Source organism: Cylas formicarius, unplaced genomic scaffold, assembly GCF_029955315.1.
Source record: "Cylas formicarius isolate icCylForm1 unplaced genomic scaffold, icCylForm1.1 PGA_scaffold_4__25_contigs__length_36172078, whole genome shotgun sequence".
Lineage (NCBI taxonomy): Eukaryota > Metazoa > Arthropoda > Insecta > Coleoptera > Brentidae > Cylas > Cylas formicarius.
In genome coordinates this window covers 21,384,540-21,407,262 of record NW_026844334.1, presented here as the reverse complement: position 1 = coordinate 21,407,262, position 22,723 = coordinate 21,384,540, and the positions used below count along the sequence as shown (strand labels likewise).

General features: G+C 32.2%; 2 protein-coding genes across 3 annotated transcripts in view; both read right to left on the bottom strand.

The window, feature by feature from the left end:
* Positions 1 to 22,723, bottom strand: part of LOC132700707 (homeotic protein antennapedia-like) — a 227,053-nt gene that overhangs the window by 199,083 nt on the left and 5,247 nt on the right. The window contains exon 1 of one of the 2 annotated variants that reach the window (XM_060668197.1): positions 20,264 to 20,477. The exons of the other annotated variant lie outside the window; for it this stretch is intronic. The gene's annotated coding sequence lies outside the window, so the exon portion shown is untranslated. Of the gene's footprint in view, positions 1 to 20,263; positions 20,478 to 22,723 lie in introns of those variants that run through there. 2 annotated transcript variants of the gene reach the window in all.
* Positions 37 to 801, bottom strand: LOC132700953 (uncharacterized). The gene is made up of 2 exons (XM_060668552.1): positions 526 to 801; positions 37 to 201 (listed from the first exon to the last, which is right to left on the bottom strand). The coding sequence occupies exons 1-2, from the start codon at positions 799 to 801 to the stop codon at positions 37 to 39; spliced, it is 441 nt and encodes a 146-aa protein (XP_060524535.1).

The window sequence follows — 22,723 nt, the reverse complement described above, 5'->3', positions numbered from 1 at the left end:
TTTCCGTATTACTAACGTTTGTTATGTCGTTTTCGTCTAATCGTCTAATACATAATGCTCCTGGCCAAGTTTCGTGACCTGCTTTCTAACCTTTCGTCGGTACGCATCAAGAGTAGACCCGAACTCCAGGAACCACCGCAAAGCGGCTTCGTTCTGAGATCGACTCACGTCCGTTAAAAGAAATAATGTAAACACACCCCTCTATAATTGCATGCAGACATAATAAACAAAGAAATACCGCGCTGGTAAAAACTACACTAATTATAATTCTTTTATTCCGTCCCATTCGGTACCCCATATTTCGTGATGATACTTCCTGTATAACTCTGTCCATTAAGAGATTGAACAGAAATGGGCTGGCAGGATGGCACCTGGTGTCGGTATCTTTTCTGTATAAGTGTCTCCTGTCTTTACTTTAGTTATTCATATTGAGACTGCGGACTGCTCTTACGATGGGGTCTGGTTTTCCTGTAGCTATCAGTATACTTATCAAATGCCTTGGTCAAATCGATGAAGCAGACATACGCTGGTGTATTGAATTCGATTGATTTTTCTTTTAGTTGGTTGATAATGAATATGGCGTCGGTCGTGGATCTGTTTCATCTGAAGCCTTATTGTTATTTGAGTTTTAAGTCTTTCCTTCAAAATGCTGGTAAACAGATTCGTGAGCGTGTTCAACAGCGTTATGCTCCTGTAGTTGTCTGGGTGCGTCTTCTGTCCTTTCTTGAAAATAGGAATAGTTATACTTTTGTGGCATTCCCTCGGTATTTCCGATGTTTCTAAAATATTGTTGTAGAACATTTTTAGATGTTTTCCTAGCTCAGGTGCGGTCTGTTCCAGGAACTTTCCAGTTTTTACATTTTCTCTTCGTTCAGTGATATTTAATGATTTGTCTCGTAGTTTTCGATGCTTATGACTTCTTCGGTGTTATAAACTTCCCTGAAATATACATCTTTGGTAACTCCTTTTGTTTGCAAAAACTCATTTATTGACCTTTTTCCTGTTCTTGAGCATCCTCCAGACTTTCTTCTCTGCTCCATATAGGTCTTGACCCATATCGCTTGAAAATTTCGTACAGTAATCATAATTAATAATTACCATAATTTTAAAACAAAATAAAAACATTTATTTATGGATTCTTTTATTATTTTACAGTTTAATTTTTAACGTATTTAATTTATTACATAATAGGGTACCATATTTTCATTATCAATTTAACTTATAAATTTTCCGTTAATATATAAGAAAACCTGGGAGGTAAATGTAAATAGTAACTGCACTACGTCAATCGAACCTTTGTCGCTGCGGAAGTACTTTTTCTATTAACCCATAGAACATTCTTAGGCGTTCTCTTTCAAATGGAATAGCAAAAAATAGACCGCGCTTAGTACTCTCTAGAGGTACTACTGCGTTTTATACGACCACACAGCAGCGAAATAAGCCAAGTCGCATATATTTACGATCGGTGGCAATACGTCAAGCATAAGAATTGCAATAATTAAATACTAATAAAATAACACTGATGAAACGATTTGATTATTCACCAAGTGTATACGCGATGTGGTAGGTTCGGGATACGTGCAAATATTTTTAACGCCGATCTGTGAGTCTAGGTGGGCCAACGCCACAAACTCGATTTGTTTTGTTGTTTTTTATCTATCTTGATCCGGCCGATTACCGACTATTTTACCTATAAATAATTGTTGTGTAACTGGGGGCAATAACAATTAACCCACTGTCTTATACGCAAAGGAAAAATTATGGATATGGAATATCGATGGTTTTTAAGGTAATTATTGAAAATTCCTTGCCATTTGATGATTAATTAAATCTTTTTTTTTTAAATAGAAAATAACTTGTTCTTCCTATCGCCAAGAAGAACAATTCCGAGAAACGATCGTTTGTTTTAAATTTCTGCTATTAAAATATTTAAGACAAATGTACAACAAAATATAAATATTTTAAATTCCTCAGACAATGTGCAAAGATTTTATTTCTACGGGGCAAAACGTTATACCCCTTCATGCAGTTTGCCATTAGAGGATCATAGTCAGCATACGAAAATAAAGAGTTACATTCCAAATCTTCAAAACTTTGGCTGTTGGTATAATAATTGTGTCAAAATTTTGAAGTCTATTAAAATATTCTAAACCATGATGTATAAATTAAAATAACAATAAACAACAACAAAAAATAACAAGACAATCTGTTAAAACGTTAAACTAGTTCAAAGAGTTTAGAATTCTTTAATTAATTATCCTTGCAAAGATTTTTTTACCTACATAAGTACCTTTGCCTATATACTTTTTGAAGAAACACACAAAACGTTATACCTCTGAATGAAATTTAGCATTCACAGGATGATAGTCGGCATATAGTTAAATCCAGTGCTATCATGCGGGTTCAAAGGCTACTAATGATATGAATCAAATCAAGGAGAGGAAAAATAGTTTCATTATTTTATGTAGTGTTGTGATAGTGTTAGAAAGTTAAAAAAACAAAATTATATTAATAATTTCGGTAACTTAATAATAAACTGAATTACATTCTATTAGTAACAATTCAGTTTATTTTAGCACTATCTAAAATCAGTCGAATTTAATCCGAAAAATTTCTTCAACGAATAAAAAGAATATGAAAATTTGCCAGCCAGTCCCCAGGAAATCATAAAACAAGAATACTAAAAAGTGAAGACTTACATTTATAACATACATAAAGAACTCTTTTCCCGTGCCACATCAGTTTTTCTCTGGATACTTTTTATAGACTCATCTTGCTAAGATTTTGGAAATGGATTGGAGAATGTACACTTTTCGTCTAACAATACAACTCTGCCAAATTTTGATATGTAATTTTCACTACATTTCTATAAAAATTAAACACGCTGACTCACTATCTGTTCCATAAAAGTGTTTGAAAACCTAATATTCTTATTAATTTTGATACGTTTTTAACACTTCCTTTCATAACTGGAAGATTTTTGATTTATTTAAATCATAAATCACATAAGGAAGTTCCATTTTCAGATCTTCCCTTATATCTTTGACTTTCTTCTTCTTTACTTTTTAGTGTGTAGGTTTTATGTTGTTCTTTTTTTCATGCAAATTTTCTGCACAGTCCTTAAGCTAATTCCCAGTGCTCTCGTTACTATTCCCTGGATTTTCGTTGGTCATTTTCAAAATAGTTTATCAAATTGTAAACCGTTGTTTTCGCTTGGATTTGCAAAAAACTAGAAAACTCCTTTTTTTATATCCAGTATAAGTCTGTCTTATTTAAATTACCAGTTTTATTTTTATGGTACGATCAAACAAGAAAAAAGAAAAACAAACGTGAAAGTTTGTTGTTGATAAATCGTAAGAACCTTACCATAAGAACGGATTTGGCGATACAAAAACGAACAGTGAAAACCCACCAAATCTTCAAAACTTTAGCTGTAGCTATAATAGTTTCAAAATTTTAACATTCATCATGTTGCTAATGTAGCTTTGTGGGGGGACCTTATGAACGGCTGTGAGGAATTTTCAACTATTTATCCTTGCAAAGATTTTGTTCACCTACACTTGAGCATATACTTTTTTTAGATGAAGATTTGCAAGAAGAAACACTCCAACCGTTGTACCTTTGAATGGAATTTGGCATTTACAAAATTATAGTCAGCATACAAAAATTAACGGTGAGCTTACACCAAATCTTCAAAACTTTAGCATTTATATTAGCAATTAATATCTTTAAAATCCTTTAGACAATCTGTAAAAAAAAACGAGATTTGTATGCTTTAACGGGGCTTCATATCCATGTTGCTGGGGTGCTGCGTACAATCTAGTATTTATTAACAGTCAGTCAGCTATATGAAAGTTAAGAAAACAATTTTGAAGGCGTTTCGGGTAGACAAGTAGTTTGAGCAATCAAAAAGGAAAGAGCATACATTTTAAATCCGTCTGCATCTACTTGCGTTTGCAGTTAAATAAATCATTTGGGTTTTTGGTTGCAACTAACACGATTTTGTTATGCTTTAATTTATATTAGTGTTATGTATGCGTGCGAATTCATTGACATATAGATAATAAACTATTATTATTGCCTATCAACATTAAAAAACCAAAAAATAGGAATCATTATTATTCCTAATAATTCTGTTTAACTCACACCCAACTTTTTTGTGTGGGATGCTTAATAACAATGACTTTTGCACTTTTTAGACATTCGACATCAAAACGGAGAAAATGAAGACAGATAATAGCACGTTTATTTTTGATAAACGTGCTACGATGTTTAAAAAATCCTAATTTTAAAAATTTAGATCTTTTCGGCATAGTTATCTATCTTATGAAGCAAATAACAAAAAAATAATAATTTTGTTGTTTATTTATCCATTTATAAATATGTGAGTGGATGGGTGATAACTGCATCCACTAACTCAAATGGTCGAAAAATAGGTTGACATAGTTCTAGACGAATCAATATGATCGAAATGACTTTCTGAAACCGATCCGGTTAAAATAATATATCAAACTCCCGTTCGCAATCTCGACCCCGCGGTATTTCGAACGAAAGCTTATATTTATAAATTAAAAATCCAAAAATTCCCATAAATCACATCCCGCAAAAAAGGCGCAAAAAAGGAGCAGAACAAACCGGCACTGCACAACACCTCTCGAGAGAGTTAAAACGCTCGCGAGCTCGTATATCTCCGCCGTTTCCTCCGACTTCTATGAAATTCATAAATCTAAGGAAGCCATGATGTATTATATGGAGGCCATGCCGAAAAGGGCAGCGGCCTCGGCCGGGTCCCCGAGAATAACACAACGGTTCGAGTCTTATAACACGTTGCTTTAGATCTGGGAATTAGAGAAAGTCCGAATCGGGTCAACCCACAAGAGCCTAGAAGGTTATTCCATTATTAGAATCAGGCGGTGGGTGATTAATGGTTTATTTTTGGATCCAATTTAGGCGTAGCCTTCAAAGGAACCGCTCCAACTCGGTTGGTTATGCCTCCGAATTGAATAGAATTGATTGACTAATAAATTAGGACTAACAATTTTTCTTTAAAATCCAAAGATATTTCCGTGAGTTCACAGCGAAAATGTGTAATAAGTCTAAAAGTGCAACCATAGCAACCAGACCAGGCAATTACCATTTTGTCATTGTTTGAAAATGAGAAGATCGATAATTTGGCAGCAGTAGAGCTGATGATCAGGAAAATTCTCTCATGTTACGCATAAAATCAATGATGGGGTGGTAAGAAAGACTAACTTTGAACAAATTTATTAAATATTATGTATTATGTAATATGTGTTACAATTGTCAGACATTGGGCGGTTATTTTGGTTACATTTTTTTAATTGTCACTGCTTCTGCTGATGTTCATGTCAATGGGGCATTGGACCAACATCATACGTAAGAGTTAAATAAAACTAACCAAAACACAATTATTGAAAATAAAAATATCGCCGATCAAAGCGACAATGACCGTAATATATACACTACTTTTTGTAGGCTTAAAATTTATTGGAGCAGTTTCGAGATATACCTACTAAAAGTAGTAATAACCTTTACTAATTTAGAAGTAATTATTTATTCTGAGCACTGAATTCAAGAATTGCAAAGGCTTAGATATATGGTATATGGTTCAAGAATTTTATACGCAACAAATCAAGGGATCATAATGTTTCTTTGCCCATAGTATTATAGTATATTTTAAATTATAAACTACGCAAGGTAAAAAAATATTCAGATAAAAATGACATAATCTACTTTGTTATTTTCTTATTATTTTGACAAACAAAATTACAAGTACAATGCAGAAAATAACTTTCAATCTTTAATATACTTGTAGTAATAGGCCTAGAATAAAATAAAATAAAGCATTTCTTTTTTTGTGGGTTTATCTTTATTATGTGGTATTAGATTAGGTGTTAATTTATATTTTAAAAATATTTCATAATATCCAACAACGTTTGTTTTCGTGGTTTGGTTTTATTTTCATTTATTATTAAATTGTATTTTGTATGCTATTATTATTATTATTACTATTAAAACTCGAAAATTGCTTGATAATATAATAATTAATCATATTATATCTTTATGTGATATAGGTATTAAAGACGCAAACACGATGTAAACTTTTCGAAGTTTCTAATGAATCGATTAGAATGCTACAGAAGAAGGCCTTCTACCGAAATTTCTAGCCATCCGACACCTGATAAGAATCTGACATTACTTTTGAGCAATAAAATACTCCTTATAAGTAGTGTTTTGACCTACGAAATATTTTTGTGCCCATCTTGGTCATATTTCAGGGTGCTTTGCTGCGCTGACGCGCACAAGATGAAGGTGAACATCCCGGCAGACGACTTCAAGACGCTCCTGTTTGCATGTATTCTAAATGCATTTATAATTCGAAATGCGAAATACAAACATATTATATTATATATAATTCAGGTAGCACATAAAAATAAAATAAGAAATAATATAAATGATTTTCACTAATATGTCGCAAGCTTCAAAATGGTCAAAGAAACTGACCATAAAAAATATTTGGCTTCCTTTTATTGGTAGAGAACAAACTGAAATTGAGAATATAAAAAAATAAAGACAATCGGTAGGCAATTCCTATCTATATAAATACGTTCACAAATTGGCCAAATAATAACTGGCGGAAAAAATTCAACATCGCATGTAAAATCTCAATAAAGCGAGCGGCTAAAAACCACTTAAGTTGCACGTTAAAGTGCAGTTTAATGGTGGCATAAATGACGTTATAAAAGCCTCATCTTATATCGCCTATAAATCAGCGACAAATTAAACAAACCATAACTGAATGGCAACTCGCGGTTCAGACGTTTATAAAAAGTGAAATGTTAGTGTGTAACCTTTTTAATTTGTCAATCTGCAAGTATAAGGTTATTTATAAGCCGAGTTTATGGACTGTGAAAGCAGTTCCGAAGTGTCGTATTTCCCAGCTTTAATGGCAAGTATGCTTTAGTGCATCAAATTCGGACGAGCGAGAGTAAATGTTTCGGAGCATATTATAAAATACGACCAGTACAATAGTCAAAATTTTAAATAATATGAACACCATATTTTGGTTATAAGTTTGTTTAGATACGAGTGGTGCGAGTGTTTAATAAGCTAGTGCCTGCGATAACGTTTATAAACATGTCGCATACTATACTTCTTCTACTTCTTTCTCTAAAATGTCCAATTGTGCACTGATCACATTTGTGCACAATATCACCTTAAACCGCAGCTTCGTTAGGAAATGTCGTGGGCCACTTTGGTTGTTTTCGATACTTTAGTTGGGCAACTTAGGGCGTATTTCGAAGTTTGTCAGTTCTGATAGTTCTGCATTCATTACATCACTCACTGACAGTATTAGTGCTGTTTTACAACAATACACACAAAAACTAAGCACTAAGCACAGGCATAACTGGTTATTTTAGAGTAGGGATTAGAAAATTACATTTTATGCTACAAGTTTTATTATATACGACACTTTAGGCACGAGCCGTCGGCGTTTTAAATGTACCGAAAAGGATTGATCGTTCCCAACCCAAGAGTACCACAAATGCTGGAAGTGACTCGCGATAGTGATTAACGAAACTAACGTTATAAAGTGACACTTTACGCACGACCAGTAGATAATTGGCAATTTTAGAGCATGAGACAGAAAAATTACATTTCCAAACATACGAATAGGTCGATTTTTTGTTGATTACTAAGACGTGGAAGATCATCTTTACGGCGCACGGATTTCCTAGAATAATCTCGCGTAACCTGGCACTCAGACTGTTTACGTTAAACCTAAAAATAACGGCCCGAAAAAATTTTAAATAAATCAGCATCACTCCTCAGGGTTATCTTGTCTTCGTCGTAATAAATAAAAGTCTCTTGGTATCTCGGTGTCATCGGCAACGATCCCATGGCTGCGTCTGAACTCTTTCCTGTTTTTTGGATGAATTGAATTAGAGACCGCCTTTTTTTGTCAACCGATTAATCTGCGTTGGTAAACCAAAGGATTGTTTTAGAATTTTAGAGTTACATAGTTTTGGTTGTACTGAGTGCAAACGTAAGTTATAGGATAAAAGGAATTTTGTTGCTTTCAAATCTCAACAAAAAGTTTGATTTAAAATATTTCGCAATTAAAAATACAGCAACTAGAATATTTAAAAAAATAAAACGTGATGAATAAGTTGTAAGTTAAGTACATGTTAAAGATGTCGTTCAAAAGCTTTACAATATTTCGTTGAATACATAACATAGATAACGATTTAGATATAATTATGATGTAGTTTCTAGCATCTCAGCATGTAACACCACAAATAGTTGACTTATAAAACAGTGGCGTAATAAGAACTTCTCTGCACATACAGAAATCAAAAATAAAGTTCTTTAAGTGGATAATGGAAAACAATTTTAAAGGGTGTTTTAAGGAACTGTTAAAGAGAAAATAATCAAAAATCTTGTTTAAATTAAATCCCACACTCAGAAAAAAATGCGTTGCAAGAATGCACAAGAAATCACCTTGTAATAAATCAACTCTTTTCTACTATTTAACTAATCAAAATATAATATTTTAGCTACGTTTTTTTTTTCGTATATTTAATGTGTTGCGTATTTGTATTACACGGAATTATGTTCAAAACAAATTCTTACTTGCTTATTACAAAAGGGCGTTTTTCCGTTCTCTTAAATAAATAAAATGACTATATTAATCAAATTTTAAGGTTTATCTGCCAAAGCAGCCAAAAGTTTAAAGGGATAAAGCCGCCATTAGCGTTGTTGTGTTTTAGGCAGTGAACGCTGTTTGCATTTTCAGTGTCTCCAAGTTTTTGAAACCGTTTTCTTGTTGGCTTTAAGAGTAGTTCATTTTTTATGTTGATGGAGATAAGCAAACATATTTGGACTCTATAAAATTAAGCATTACAAAATAGTGCCATCAAGAAGAGTTGAAAGCTCACAAATAAACATAATAATAATATATTAATAAAATAATTTTCTTCCATTTTATTACCAAAACCTGAGCAAAGGCAAACTGGAAAGATTGAAAAAAATATTTTCGTTTGATTTTATTATTATTTATTAACTCAATGTCGGGGCAAATTTAATTCAAATAACAATGTTATATTTTATAAAAAAAACTATTACATTAATATTGCATGTGCTAGAAACTAAAAAATACTACTTTCTAGTCTAAGGATAGCGTTAACAAAGAAAAAGGGCTTTCCTGACAATTTATAATGATGCCCTATTTATTTTATAACATATAACATGTTTAAATTGTTATTTTAGCATTTTATTTTGTAATGCTTATTTTATTATGTGTGAATTTTAATTTGGATGGTTTTTTATTCAATCCAAAGGCAGACAATACTTTTGTTAGTTTCAAGAAAGCATAATTAAATAACATAGCGTCTTATTGATTTAATAATGTGAACCAATGAAGCAAAATCATATTTCATTTTGATCAAATTGTTAGCGTTTTTTTTTTTAAATTTTACAACGCTTTTTTCTTTAAGTGCACTGTTTGATATTACCTGTGATTTTAGAACGCTAAAAATGACTAAGAACTAAAAGTTCAGATTTTCACGAAATTATATATTATGACATGACAATTGTTTCGACAACACCGTGTCTTTATCAAATCAACATTTGTCGAAACAATTGTCATGTCATAATATATAATTTCATGAAAATCTGAACTTTTAGTTCTTATTTATTTTGATAAATGGATTTTCATCAAGTAAAAGCCACCTCAGTTCAATTGCTAAAAATGATCCCTTTGTCTTATTTTATTAATAATAATGTTAATGAAGTTTTGAAGATTTTTTGTAAATGTTTTTGTTGGAACCTAACATCATTCGTTGAATACATACACATAAGCGGCTAAATGGAAACCCAACTTGTTGTTAAGATGGATGTGTTTTATTTACCCGTTACTTCCTATATGATGTCCCACTAAAACAATCCTGTTAAATAGCTCATTTCGAGTGCCTGGCTTCTGCTTAATTGAGTATACTAATTTCCCTATAAAGTATAAACAAATTACAAAGATTGTAAAAACACATAATTTACATTTTATTCTTTGATAAGACATTTTCTTAAATTTTTAATTACACAATGGTTTCTAGGTAGTTCAAATCAAAAAAAAATTAAGCTTAATGCGATGTAAAGTATAAAATAAATTACGAGGCCCCTGTTGAAAATATTACGGGCTCAACAGTTTTGCACACTGAAAAACGCGATATTTTCCATTTTTCCAGCTGAATTAACACATGCTAATGTGAAGTATATATTTCAAACGTTGCGGTGCTGTTTTGCGTGAGAAGGGCGTGAGTAAAATATATGGGTTCTACATTACGCCAGATAATCATCTACTTTATGTATGGGATAAACGTTTACCCAAATTAAACCGCCATTTATAAAACCCCTTGTTTTTCACGGCAAATTTCCGAGCGGCAGGGGTAGGTTTTGCTTTCGAACGAGGCCATTTTTTGGATTAGGGTAGAATTCAAAAATATTTAACTCGAAATAATTTTAGTTTCTATCAAAAGTGTAACTCGATTTCAATTGCAAATTAAAAGTCCCTCGCGGATTAAATCTTCTAACATAAAAAGTATGACAATTGGCAACATTGCAAATAGAACTCGAATCCCTTCCAAAGAGACACCTAAACAGGCGGTATTAGCTGTTGTGAAGGTCGTCCAATGTCCCTTTTGCTTAATTGCCCAGTTATTAATGGCCATTCGGCCCGAAGGATTCATTTGTTTCGAGGGTATTTTGCCATTTATTAAAGGCGTCAGATGCGAATGACATACTTAGATAGAGGTATTAAAAAACTTTCTGGACGTGTATTTACTTTGGCTACTGCATTTATATGTCCTAACTAGTGATCACAAAATTATTTAAAAAAAAACTCGGAATGTGATGGTTCTGTTAAAATAATGATGTCAGTTCTTTACTTGATTAACAAACGATTGAGTCATACCCTCCTTATGTACTTTATTTTAATAAATGGTTAGCTTCAAAAAGCATATAAATACTCTATACGAAAATAATAAAGCAGCTTCTAACAAAAAAATCAAATAGTGATCGACACAGAATTGGTATTCAAGATTTTTTGATTTTACTCTTTACGCATCAAGGTCATTCGCACATGACTTCGAACACCGGTAGGCATTCTAACAAAACAGGATTGTTGTTTTGAAATGATTCAAACTCCCATACGTCTCCTAAAGACTCTGAAGGGTCACCAATGACAGGGACGTAGCCCAGTTAGGAATAAGAATAATAGAATAAATGCTTTGCAAAGTGAATTTCGACATTACATCTAAGAAAACAATTTTAACTCTCACGCGATATATAAGATTCTATACCCAAACACGTCTACTTTGAAATTTGAAGTTATTTTCCTGAATATTGCCTGACATTATCGGTTTCATTGTATCAAGTACACCAACAATTTGTTGGACGGTTTTAAACATCGCTGATAACTCGCTACGTGATACAGCATAATGGGATTATTTTCCTTTTAGCTTTTTTTAATTTCTGTTTTTAAGTGCACGACCAAGTTATAAACGATATCTTATTTCATTTGTTTTGAAACTGGCGACTAGCAATGTTGATACTGATTATGTGCTGTTCTTTTTGCAAGGCTTTGAGCGTATTAACCAAATTTAGAACTCAGCAATAACCAGTATTTAAAAATAGTTTAAAATGATCAAAATAGTGAATTTTGAGAACAAGTTCTTCCTCTTTTTTTGAAATCTATTTTCTTTCACCCAGTACCACATGTTTTAATTTAGATCCGTAGTTCGAGAGAGATGATTTGAGTTTCAATTTTATTGTGGCACGTCGCTAGTTCAAATTTATTTTTGCTTTAGTAGTTTTTAAAGACTTTCGGAACGGTCTTAATAAATTTCGCTAATAATTGAAACCTTTGCCAAAAGAGGTTAAAAAGTTGTTCTACGATGGCAGTTTTGTTTAATTTCGATCAATATATCATTTATACAATTTGCGTATTCATTAGGTACGTCTTATTTTGAATGATAAGTGACGTCAATTATATAATAACATACTCTTCATTCGCGGTGCGTGTGTTTATTCTGATGCATTGACATACATATTCCACAACGTTAAAAATTCATTGAAAAGATATTGAGATATGATAAGACACCTGCATATACCGGAAGAAACAATATTACTGGCAACAGACATACACTGAATTCAGAAGCGTTTAATATTTCAGGCAGGCCTAATGTGACAGTCCAAACAGGTGTTAGGATCTTGGCCAAACGGAAAGTTTTCCAAAATCTCAAAATTATTTAAATTGGTTTATGTGAGTACTATATATTTTCCGCGCCACCACAATATTTCCACGTATAAAATGTGTTTTTCTGCGTTTGGTATTTATTCACCAATCAATCAGTATAAATTATTCTGCTATGATAATTTAATTGGTTTGCGTCACTCAGGAGTTAATTAAAATAAAACCGAAAAAAGTGATGCATATTCATACGTCTAGCTTTCGACGCTTGTTTTTCGGATATCTTTCGACTTGTGAGAAAAAATTGTATATTCATGAAGTATGTTAATTCCGGCAAAATGTAAATTTCGATAATTAATGGTCCGTTTAGACGGAGGATCCCATACGCGGTGCGGCTCTTCAATCGGGTTGGTTTTCTAGCCAGCGCTTTTTCTAGAACGTTCGGGTTTTGATGGTTTCCTTTCCGGAAATGTTTGTTCCTAATCGACTGCCGTTATTCTATGGATAGTATCACGATTTGGTGATCTGCCAAGGCTTAACACAACAGAATATATGCAACAATCTAATGGCACATTTATCGCACCTTCCTCTAAGCAAATGTGACAGATAAAATCGGGTCTACGTGTTAATAAGGTGGCGCTACTCTCTTTAGTAGTCGCCGAATGACAACTATTGTTTGTTAATGAGTTTCGAGCGTTTTAATATTTCGCAAACAGCTTTTTAACGACGCGATGTCCCGTAGAAGACTTTGTATTTTATTCTAATGCGTGATAGATATTCTGATTGGATGCACACGGCCAGCAGGTAATTTTAGAATTCCGTGATTGATAGATAGCCTTTCGAGGAAAGTTTTTAATACTTCCAGTGCATTGGTGGTTATTCAATAGCTAGTGCATTTCACCATTTCCACATGTATTTCGTGTTGCCACCTTACAACAAACACGCCTGCCCACTCTTTACATCTTGGAGTTGAAACTTTTGGATATATCAGTGCTTGTAGCTTATGCTGACGAATTTGTTGTGTGAAAACTAGGCTAACGATATCTGACCGGTCGGTTTATTCCGCGCAACTTCAAATATCGAAGCCAATCATTGTTGCGTTTTAGATATCTACAGTAATTTGGTTAGCTACATCAGTTCTAAAGTGGATCACATTGTATGGTTCAATGTTTCCTTATTTCGGATTTGAATGTTACAGTCAATGATGATACATAGGTCAATTTGTGATAGATTTTAAGTATAAATAAAATGTAAACCAACAAATATACGCATAACAATAGGCATTCACCAAACCAATGTTAGTATAAATACGCATACAAAAATTATACAATATATTGAATTAACACACTTTAGATTTAACATTTAATATACATATCTACTTCAGAGGTGAGTCGTTGTTACAGAATTCGTCTGTTGTATGGTAACATTTAGCTATTAATAATGATTTTAGTCTTTGTTTTGAACAGTGGTAATTAAACTTTTTCATCCTGTAAGCCCTTGTCCATCTTTGCAATTTTATTATGACATTTAATTCCGACGTATATAGGATGCTGTTGTGCTACAGAAATTTTTGAAAGTGGCTGTGTAAGATCATTTTTGCCCGTATATTGCGGTTTCTTTTCTGTTTTATAATATGCTTTTTTACATACACAAGTAATGAATATATACAATATATATAATGATGTTAATGCTAAAATTCTCAACTCTTTGAAATATTTTCTACAAGACACGTTTCGATAACCCATATATCTAATTGCTTTTATTGTATAATAAATATATCATTGGTACAGCTCGCTTGGAGACAGCAGACTGGAAAAAACAACAACAACAGTATTTTTGATAACTTTTACAAAATTTCTGGAATCCTCTACGTCGGCTTTTGCTGAATCGAACTTGCTAACGTTTCGCCAATCATCTGTTGGCTTCTTCAGAGCTTGACTGAAACTGGCTCGCATTTTACTCTGTACTTGTTTATATATTGTTTGAGGGGGGCGGAGCTAAATGAGGAGCATAAACTCGGATGACTGATTCCCATATTGGTGAGTCACGGTTAAGATTGTTAGGTTACTAATAGATTTCTATAGACTCTCGGATTTTTCGTTTTTAGAAGAATTGATCACATGCAAGAATTTTAGTTTTATTGAATAACATTTTATGACCCGTTTCGTGATTGTGTTCGGCAACAGCTGATGAGTTTATTTGGCTTAGTCTGAGGGCTCTTTCATGTTCTTTGAGCCTGGTTGATATTTTTCGTCCGTTCTCCCTAATGTATTCTTTGCCGCATATGCATGGAATACTTTAAAGTCTTGGCATTTCAAATGAAATTTTATCTTTGACAAGTCGAATATGTTGACAGATTTTTGGGCAAGTGATAAATCTGTTTTTGACGTTATATTTCTTTAGAACTTTTGGGGGTCAGTGATATTTTGAATGTAAGGAAGGTCAACAGTGGCAAGTGTGGGATTGCTTTCAGCCTCATTGCTATTGGAAGAATATGGTGAAGTGTACTTTGTGATGTAAAATGCGAGCCAGTTTCAGTCAAGCTTTGAAGAAGCCAACAGAATGATTGGCGGAAAGTTAGCAAGTTCGACTCAGCAAAAACGACCCAAGAGGAATCCAGAAGTTTTGTAAAAAGTATTATAGTAGCCTGTGGAAGGTGCTTTCAAAAAAGAAAGAATTTTTGATATTTTTATGTAAGAAGCAGTAGCAGAAGCAGTTTAGGTGTTATATTTTGTATATGACTGGTTTGTATATGAGTCGTATTCGATACAGTTTTAATTGAATTGTTCTCCACTCGTATCAAAACGCAGCCACAGTTTATTCAAAGTTCAAATTGAAGCCATTATCGCTGCACCACTCTGACGGATTCGACATTTTTATTTGACATTTCAGGACATGTTTAACCTGTGATAACAATGTTGCTCTCATCTCCATATAAAATTGGGACGCCAAAACCTTCTAAATTTAGAGGTTGATATCATGATCATTGATAAACATGTTAAACAGTGTAGGTGATAAACAAGAGCCGTGAGGGATACATTTATTAACAGAGCGAACGGTAGAACGAATATCATCGATCTCAACCTGATGTGTGTGTTCTTGTAAATACGAACGCACCCAATCAGATGCGGGACCTTTTATGTCAATATATTCTAGCTTTCTTAGTAACAAGTCATGATCGACGCTAACCGGTGCTCTTCTAAGATCAAAAAATAAGCTCGAGGATGTACTCCCTGTTATTCAATGAATTATAAATGTGGGTGATAGCTTGATCAAGAGCAGTTAGAGTTGATTTATTCATACGAAAGTCATTTTGCTTTTTTGGTTAATTGGAACAATCTTAGGACATTTTAATTTCTTTGGAGGCGTACCCTCGACTAAACTCTGATTTATTAGGAAACCTTATTAATGACCAAAAAGACTTCGTTTCGAGTGGTGGGGAAAATATAGAAAGACCGCAGGTTTGATATTGCTTTTGTTTCCTCACCTTCTCTAAACAATGTATTTTTAACCGGGACATTATCTGTCGGTCGTAAAAGCTTGGACGAAACTTTGAAAGAATGACAAATTAGTCTCTTTACGTAAGATTTATCTAAACATGGGCAAAACACAATAATTAAAAAAAAAGGCATATATATATATATACATATATATATATATATATATATATATATATATATATATATATATATATATATATATATATATATATATATATATATATATATATATATATATATATATATATATATATATATATATATATATATAAAATTAAAAATTTGTATTTAGGAAGGACAATAAACAAAAAATAATTAATCTAAACATTTAAAAAAAGAAAAAAATTTTATTTAAAAGAAAAACATACAGTCAATTTAAATTACTTTAATGAAGAAACTAAGCTGTTTTTTTTTTCATTTAACATTTTCTGAGACATTAATGGATATATCAATAGCTTTTTTATGGATTTCAGATTTCACGGATTTTACAGAATTTCTGTGGATTTTCAAATAATTTTTACGAATTTTACTACTTTGAAAAATAACAAATTACAAATTATTGAAATTAAAAACACATAAAAAAATGCCATGAGTTGTCTCAGCGCCAGTATTTAAATTAAAATAATTAAATTAGTTATTAAATAGGTAAATAAACTAATAAATAAATCCATAAATTTTAAAAATAGACATAAACATTTTATTTTTAATTTATTTTTCAAAATTATGTTTCTTATTTTTTTTCTTTGGTTTCAGATTTAGAAAATCTATTTAGTTTAGAAGTTAAATACAGGCTGCCTCATCACATCGATGTCATATAGCCACAAATTTCAGGACATACTGTAATTAAATATTATGTTTTTAGGATATGCATTAAAAGAACAATTTTGTCCATATTAAACTACTCATCGTTATAACTTCAATTACGTAATTTTATTTATAGAAACGAACATGATTAAGATTTTTAGAAAAGAATTTTGATAGTTATTAATATTTGTTGATGAAAAAATTATATTGAAAACCGAAAATAATTTTGAATCATCGAGTTAAATGAATACTCTAAAAAATCTAAATTAAAGACCCCATCAGTAAAGTTCGTTTAATTTAGCAATAGTATTTCCCAAATTTGGTAATAATCCAACCACCGAATGTTACATATGGAGACTGCCAATCTACAAATGACAAAAATATTTATTTAATAAATACATAATAGCATTTTTTAATTTGAATTCGTTTTAATTAACGGAAAATCCTGGAAACTTCAAGGAAACACGTTATGATTTTACAAATATTTCACGGATTTCAGAGATAACAATGATTTTACAAATTTCAGGTATTTCACAGAGCTGGTTCACCAGATTTAATGCGATTTCACGTGATTTCAACGAATATCACTAATTCCCAAGATTTATACACCAAAACTCTTCAGCGTTTTATCCATAGGTGTTCAGTTTTTTGTGCTGGTGGGTTTTGTTTAATAAAAAAAACACACTTTTGCGGCTCATAGGAAACTGTTCTATTAAGTAACAATAATTTATAAAAAAGGAAATTCTCAGTCTTATATTGTATTATCATATTATACTTATAATAATCTGGTTTTATATTCGACATTTCTTTGATTTTTTTTTTGAAACAGATTGATATTTGATATTTAAGCATTGCATAATTCTAAACAGTTTTCGTTAGCGGTTTGTGACAACCAATTCGTGAATCGACCTGAATATTTTTATAAAAAACGCGCCAACTTCTGCCGGTACAGATTTTTTTTAAATACAATACATTACAACAATACAAATACAAATACATTTAAATAACACATTCTTGTACAACAACCCTCAATATTTTACTCAAAATTATTATTCAAAATTAAAAATTATATAGGCAAAACTAAACAATGTACGGTTATCGCATCAATCTTTGCTTGTAATCAAAAGGTCTGTTATATATTTTTTGTATAATTTTACAATAATAACCGAGTCGGTAGCACAGGTAAGTGATTTTACCGGCGTTTAACTAATGTCGTAATTGCAATAATTTGCGATTCATTATTTATAAGCGGCATTAATTTTCCTAATGAGACGATCAATTACTTATAGTGGTTTTACGCGGTAACAACAGTATAATGGTGCGCAAATTGTTATTCGTGGCCAAGGTTTCTTCGGATTGCAGGATTATTATGCGTGTGTATGTGTATAATCCAATTATATATAGGGAAAATTATAGGTTCCATGATTTTTTAATATTGTATGCACCCTACACCAAGGAAAGTAAAAAATTCCGCAACATTTAACGGCAATTCTTTGTTATATGGATCAAGCATTTAAAAAAATCCAAAAAGACCTTCTAAAAATAACTGTATCTGCGGCTTTTTGCTAATAGGTGACGATTTATAGCCACCCAAAACCCAATTTGGTTTATTGCTTCTGAGTCGTAAATTATCTGTAAGGCTTTAAAGTCCTAACAAAAAAGAATGTGGTTTTGTATAAAACCTCGAAAGGGCATTGCTTTATGGTTTTGAACTTATAAAAAATTTGGCTATTCCGTTATATTACTTTATTTTGTATGTGTACTTAACTGTCACGCTTATGTGTATGGTAATCCGTCGCAATGCAAATAGTGTTTATTTACGAAGACGCAAAAATTTTCGTATGTGAATGATAATTGATTAGTCTTTATAAAAATTTTATGATTTTGAAGTTTTTAAAACCCCACATTCAAATAAATACCATGCAGTCATATTCGTATCTTCTTTTAAAAAAACCTTCATCGACTTTATTTAAAAAATTTGAGATACCTATTTTTTAGTTCCAAAAGTCTTTACTCGCATTACTGATATTTTTAAAGACCACAAAAATGTGTTTAAATATATCAACGGAAGGAAGTTAACTAACTTTTTTTTGGTTCCAAATATGAATGATCATTCCAAATTCGGTACAAATTACAAAAATTAACTTAAAAAAATAAAAATATTTGAAATTACGTATTTTACGTTATTAATTTATAATTTTGGCACACATTTAGGGCACACCTGCGGCTTACCGCTCTCAAACCATTTTAAAAGTAACTTCGACAAATTCCTTAAAGTTTCGCAAGTTTTAAATTTAGTTAAGAAACTTTCTACTTAATATAGCCAGTCACATATTTGAGAGTCGGTAAATCATTGTAATCTGTTTATCTTCCTTTTATCTTAACCTCGTCCTTTTTCCCGTTTTCCGTATCTCCCTTCCCGAAGGACTTTGGCCCGGATCCTTTTACTAGACCCGATTTAACTTTGGGATATTTATTTACAGATAAAATGTCTAGGATTTCGTCGCTGCAATAGTTATCATAAAAAATGAATAGGTTTATAATGATGAATGAAAATAGACATGCGAACAACATAACGAAACAAACGAAACATCCTAAAACAATTCCAGACATTTTCTCTTTTAACCGAATTCCAAGCAAGGCACTTCATGGTCGCAAACGGCAAGTTAATCGGTTATCAATTGACAGAGGGGCAATTATAAGACCATTCAATTACAGGCAATTACGCTAGGCCGTTATTCTCTCTCAGGAATTGCAACATCTATCGGATTGGCACCCATTTTACAACCTCGTTGTGCCAATAGTGTCGTTTGTTATTTCGCAAACCTTGGAGGATAATACCCATAACTTTCCGACCATGTGCGTCGAACGAGTTATTCGATTTTTGGCACTGACTTCAGTACGTCAGTGATCAGGAAATATATAAGAAATAAAATAAACCTGCGAAGCTGCGATTTTTGACGCCATGTAGACTTTATAGTTAAACCCTTAAAATTGCCATATTGGATTTTATACTATATCTGCCTTGCCACATATAATTCTTGTCATGTGTAAATTGTCACAGCAAATATGGCCAGGGATGGTACAATTTCCATGGGTAAAACGGCACATTCAACACTGGTAAATATCAGCATGAAATGAGTAAGTGGTAGTGAAATTTTCAATCCAAAAAAAATTAATTTCTGCGTAATTTGAAGTTATCAGGTAAGCAAAAATCTCTAAAAGTATTTTAAGAACAAACAGAAGAATATTGGGCACTCATCCAACAGATTTAATTTGAAGTTTCATATGTAAGGGGCCTCCTGCACACAATAATTATGATATGTCTTTTGCATGAGTTTTGTTTTTGTATATATTTTACACTTTGATATTATTATTTCATTATGTAATGTAACGCATTATTGAAAAAAAAAACTTTTGCTTGGGTATTTATAAGTTTGCAATGTTATTACTAAATAGTATGGTTTTAATCACACCTACGTCCGTCAGCACCAGGATAACCAAATTAACTGTTAAAAAAGAGAGAAAAACATGGAGATATTTAATAATTCTCTCTAGATACAAATTTCTGTTATATTGAGTTAATTGCAAACACAATACAAACAAAACATCCAACGCGCAGAATCCGGGTAAAAGTTAAGATGGGAGGTACTTTCGGAAAACCACAAATTTTTAAATAATTCAATTAACTTACGTTCCTTTCCGGCTTCTTCTGCTGGCACAAAAAAACGAACACATAAACCAAACAAACCATTAAACACACCACCAAAACAATTCGACAATAAAGAAAATTTGGAAGGAGAACAAAAAGCACACTAATTAAACGTATGTTTCGATGCCGCAAAACAAAACTACAATAAAGCTCCACAAAGGTGTAAGACAAGCCTATGTAATAAATTGCGTGTTTGTGCTTTCTGAATCGAACATCTACTAATTTGAATCATTTGAAGATTTTGCCGCGCGTTAGGCGCGCATACGAACAAATGTCGCCGTGGAGGGGGTTGCCTAAGCCATAGGGGCACGAGATAAGTGCCGCATGGCTCGAAGGACCACGAGAACATTTTGGATGGGCCTGTAGGAGTGGGGAGATGAGTCGACTAGGCGGCGTTGCCACTCGCAGGCCAATCAACTCCCCTCAATCTTTAAATACGCAGACAGATATATTAATTAAAACGAAAACGAATTAACTGCAGATCAGTGTCTCACAATATGCGTTGATGAACACATTGCTGAAACTTAGATATTCTACTACATCTATCATCGTCAAAAAAATAGTTTGAGAAAGGATCATTTGTTTTTTATTAATACATTGACATTTTTTGAACAAATGCGTATAGAACAAAAGGCTTAGAATCAATTTTTCGCTTGAAACAGCTCTGATAGAGTTCTCTGTTTTTATTTAATTTTAATTTAATTATATCTGGGATACTTACAGGCAATTTGGCAACCATGGTGGCTTAGATTAGTGCCGCGTGCTTCCAAATACTACCGAGAGCCATCATGAGGGCAGGAGGGGACGGCTAATGTACAGGTGGGGGTAAACCCGACCAATGATTGCTCGTAACTCAAAAACCTTTTGTCGATTATTTTGAGCTGAGGGTTTGGGGAATAAAAGAAGTTTGAGGGTGTTACGGCCGATTATCTATTTCTCGAATGCAAAGCATTTTTCAGGTGCTAGTTTACCTGAGACTTTATTCTTTGTGACAATTACGTAAGGGATTTTTGGGTTGGTGACCCTTTGCCCAATGCACCTTAAATTATATATTTAATAAGAGAAAAATATTCCTAATTTTTAAAATGGATGAACTTTTTAAATATTTTTTTCTGAAATGATTTTCTGTGTCATAAACATTAATTTTCGCATAATGATTCATTTTTTATTACATTAGTTACATTTATATATTTGGTATTGTCTCAATTAGCTCTAGATTAGCTTAACAGATTTATTACAAAATAATGAGTAGGTATACAAAACAAAACCAATTTTTCACAATACCTATTACACGTTTTTGGGAGAGGAAATGACTATATGGGATTCTTTAAATACTTATACTTATAAGTATAATTATGTATACCTAATTTTATTTTATGCAATGGGAGTTTTTTAAGTTTGTCGGTAAAATTTACAATTACAGACCAAAGCGTTCAGTGGTGGTTTTTGGGTGACCTTTTTACCTGCCTTTGCGTCCTTGTTTTGTCCTTGAATAGCGCGCTGTATTCGATGGACCAAATACCTCCACATAGTTATACGGTTAATACATATTTGGAGAAATTTTGGTTGCTTGAAAAATATTGTTCTGAAACAATACGGGCAATTTGTGTCGACGGCGTAATTAGTTTTAATACATTGTTCCATATTTTGGGCCATTTTAAACATTTTTAATAACGAAGTGCACAAATTATATCTATTCGTAAATAATTGGAATATCAATAATGCCGGTGCATGATTGTTTTTTAAAATTTAAAATGTAATTTATATGCAGCACACCTATAATTCAATAAATGTTTAATTTTGAAATAAATATTTGAGAACTCATATGGCATTATTTATTTGTCCCCAAAATAAAACGTCCCCTCACAATGAATCACATTATTTAGTTCATTCGCTATTCAAATAGCAAACTTTTTTCCGAAAACGAATTCGAAAATGGTACCATCGAAAGGGTTATTTAATGAGAAGCAAAAAAGTTTAGCACGTTTATAAAACTGAAACGCATTTTAATAAGATAATAAGCAATTAAAGAATAGGAATACATTTAATGAAACATTGGCGCAATAACAGTTTCAACTGCAACAAAGAAAATTTATGTTGTCTAAACCAAAAAATGTCCATTGCCACAGTTTTCAAGGAACAGACAAACCCTTTAAGTAGTAGGGTTTTAATCACACCTCAGCAGCAGGATAACCAAACCAAAAATTGTCTACCCTTTTTTGTAATCTTACTTTTATTATACGATTCCAAAGCTTTGAGGCTGTTTCAAACACACGATATTTTTTTTTATCTATTGGACATAATGTAAATTATTATTAAGTGTTATTAATTCAACAAATTACAATCAAAACCTAATTTTACATTCCATATTGATAACTTCAAACCAACATTTTAAATTGTAAATACAACAACACAATATCGATTATATGTATGAATGTTCCC

Excerpts from the sequence above, each read along its gene's own strand:
- LOC132700953 (XM_060668552.1), bottom strand. The coding sequence starts at position 801 with ATGTTCTACAACAATATTTTAGAAACATCGGAAATACCGAGGGAATGC. Across the intron at positions 202-525 it reads ATCGAATTCAATACACCAGC|AGGGGTGTGTTTACATTATT; the intron begins GTATGTCTGCTT and ends ATGCAATTATAG.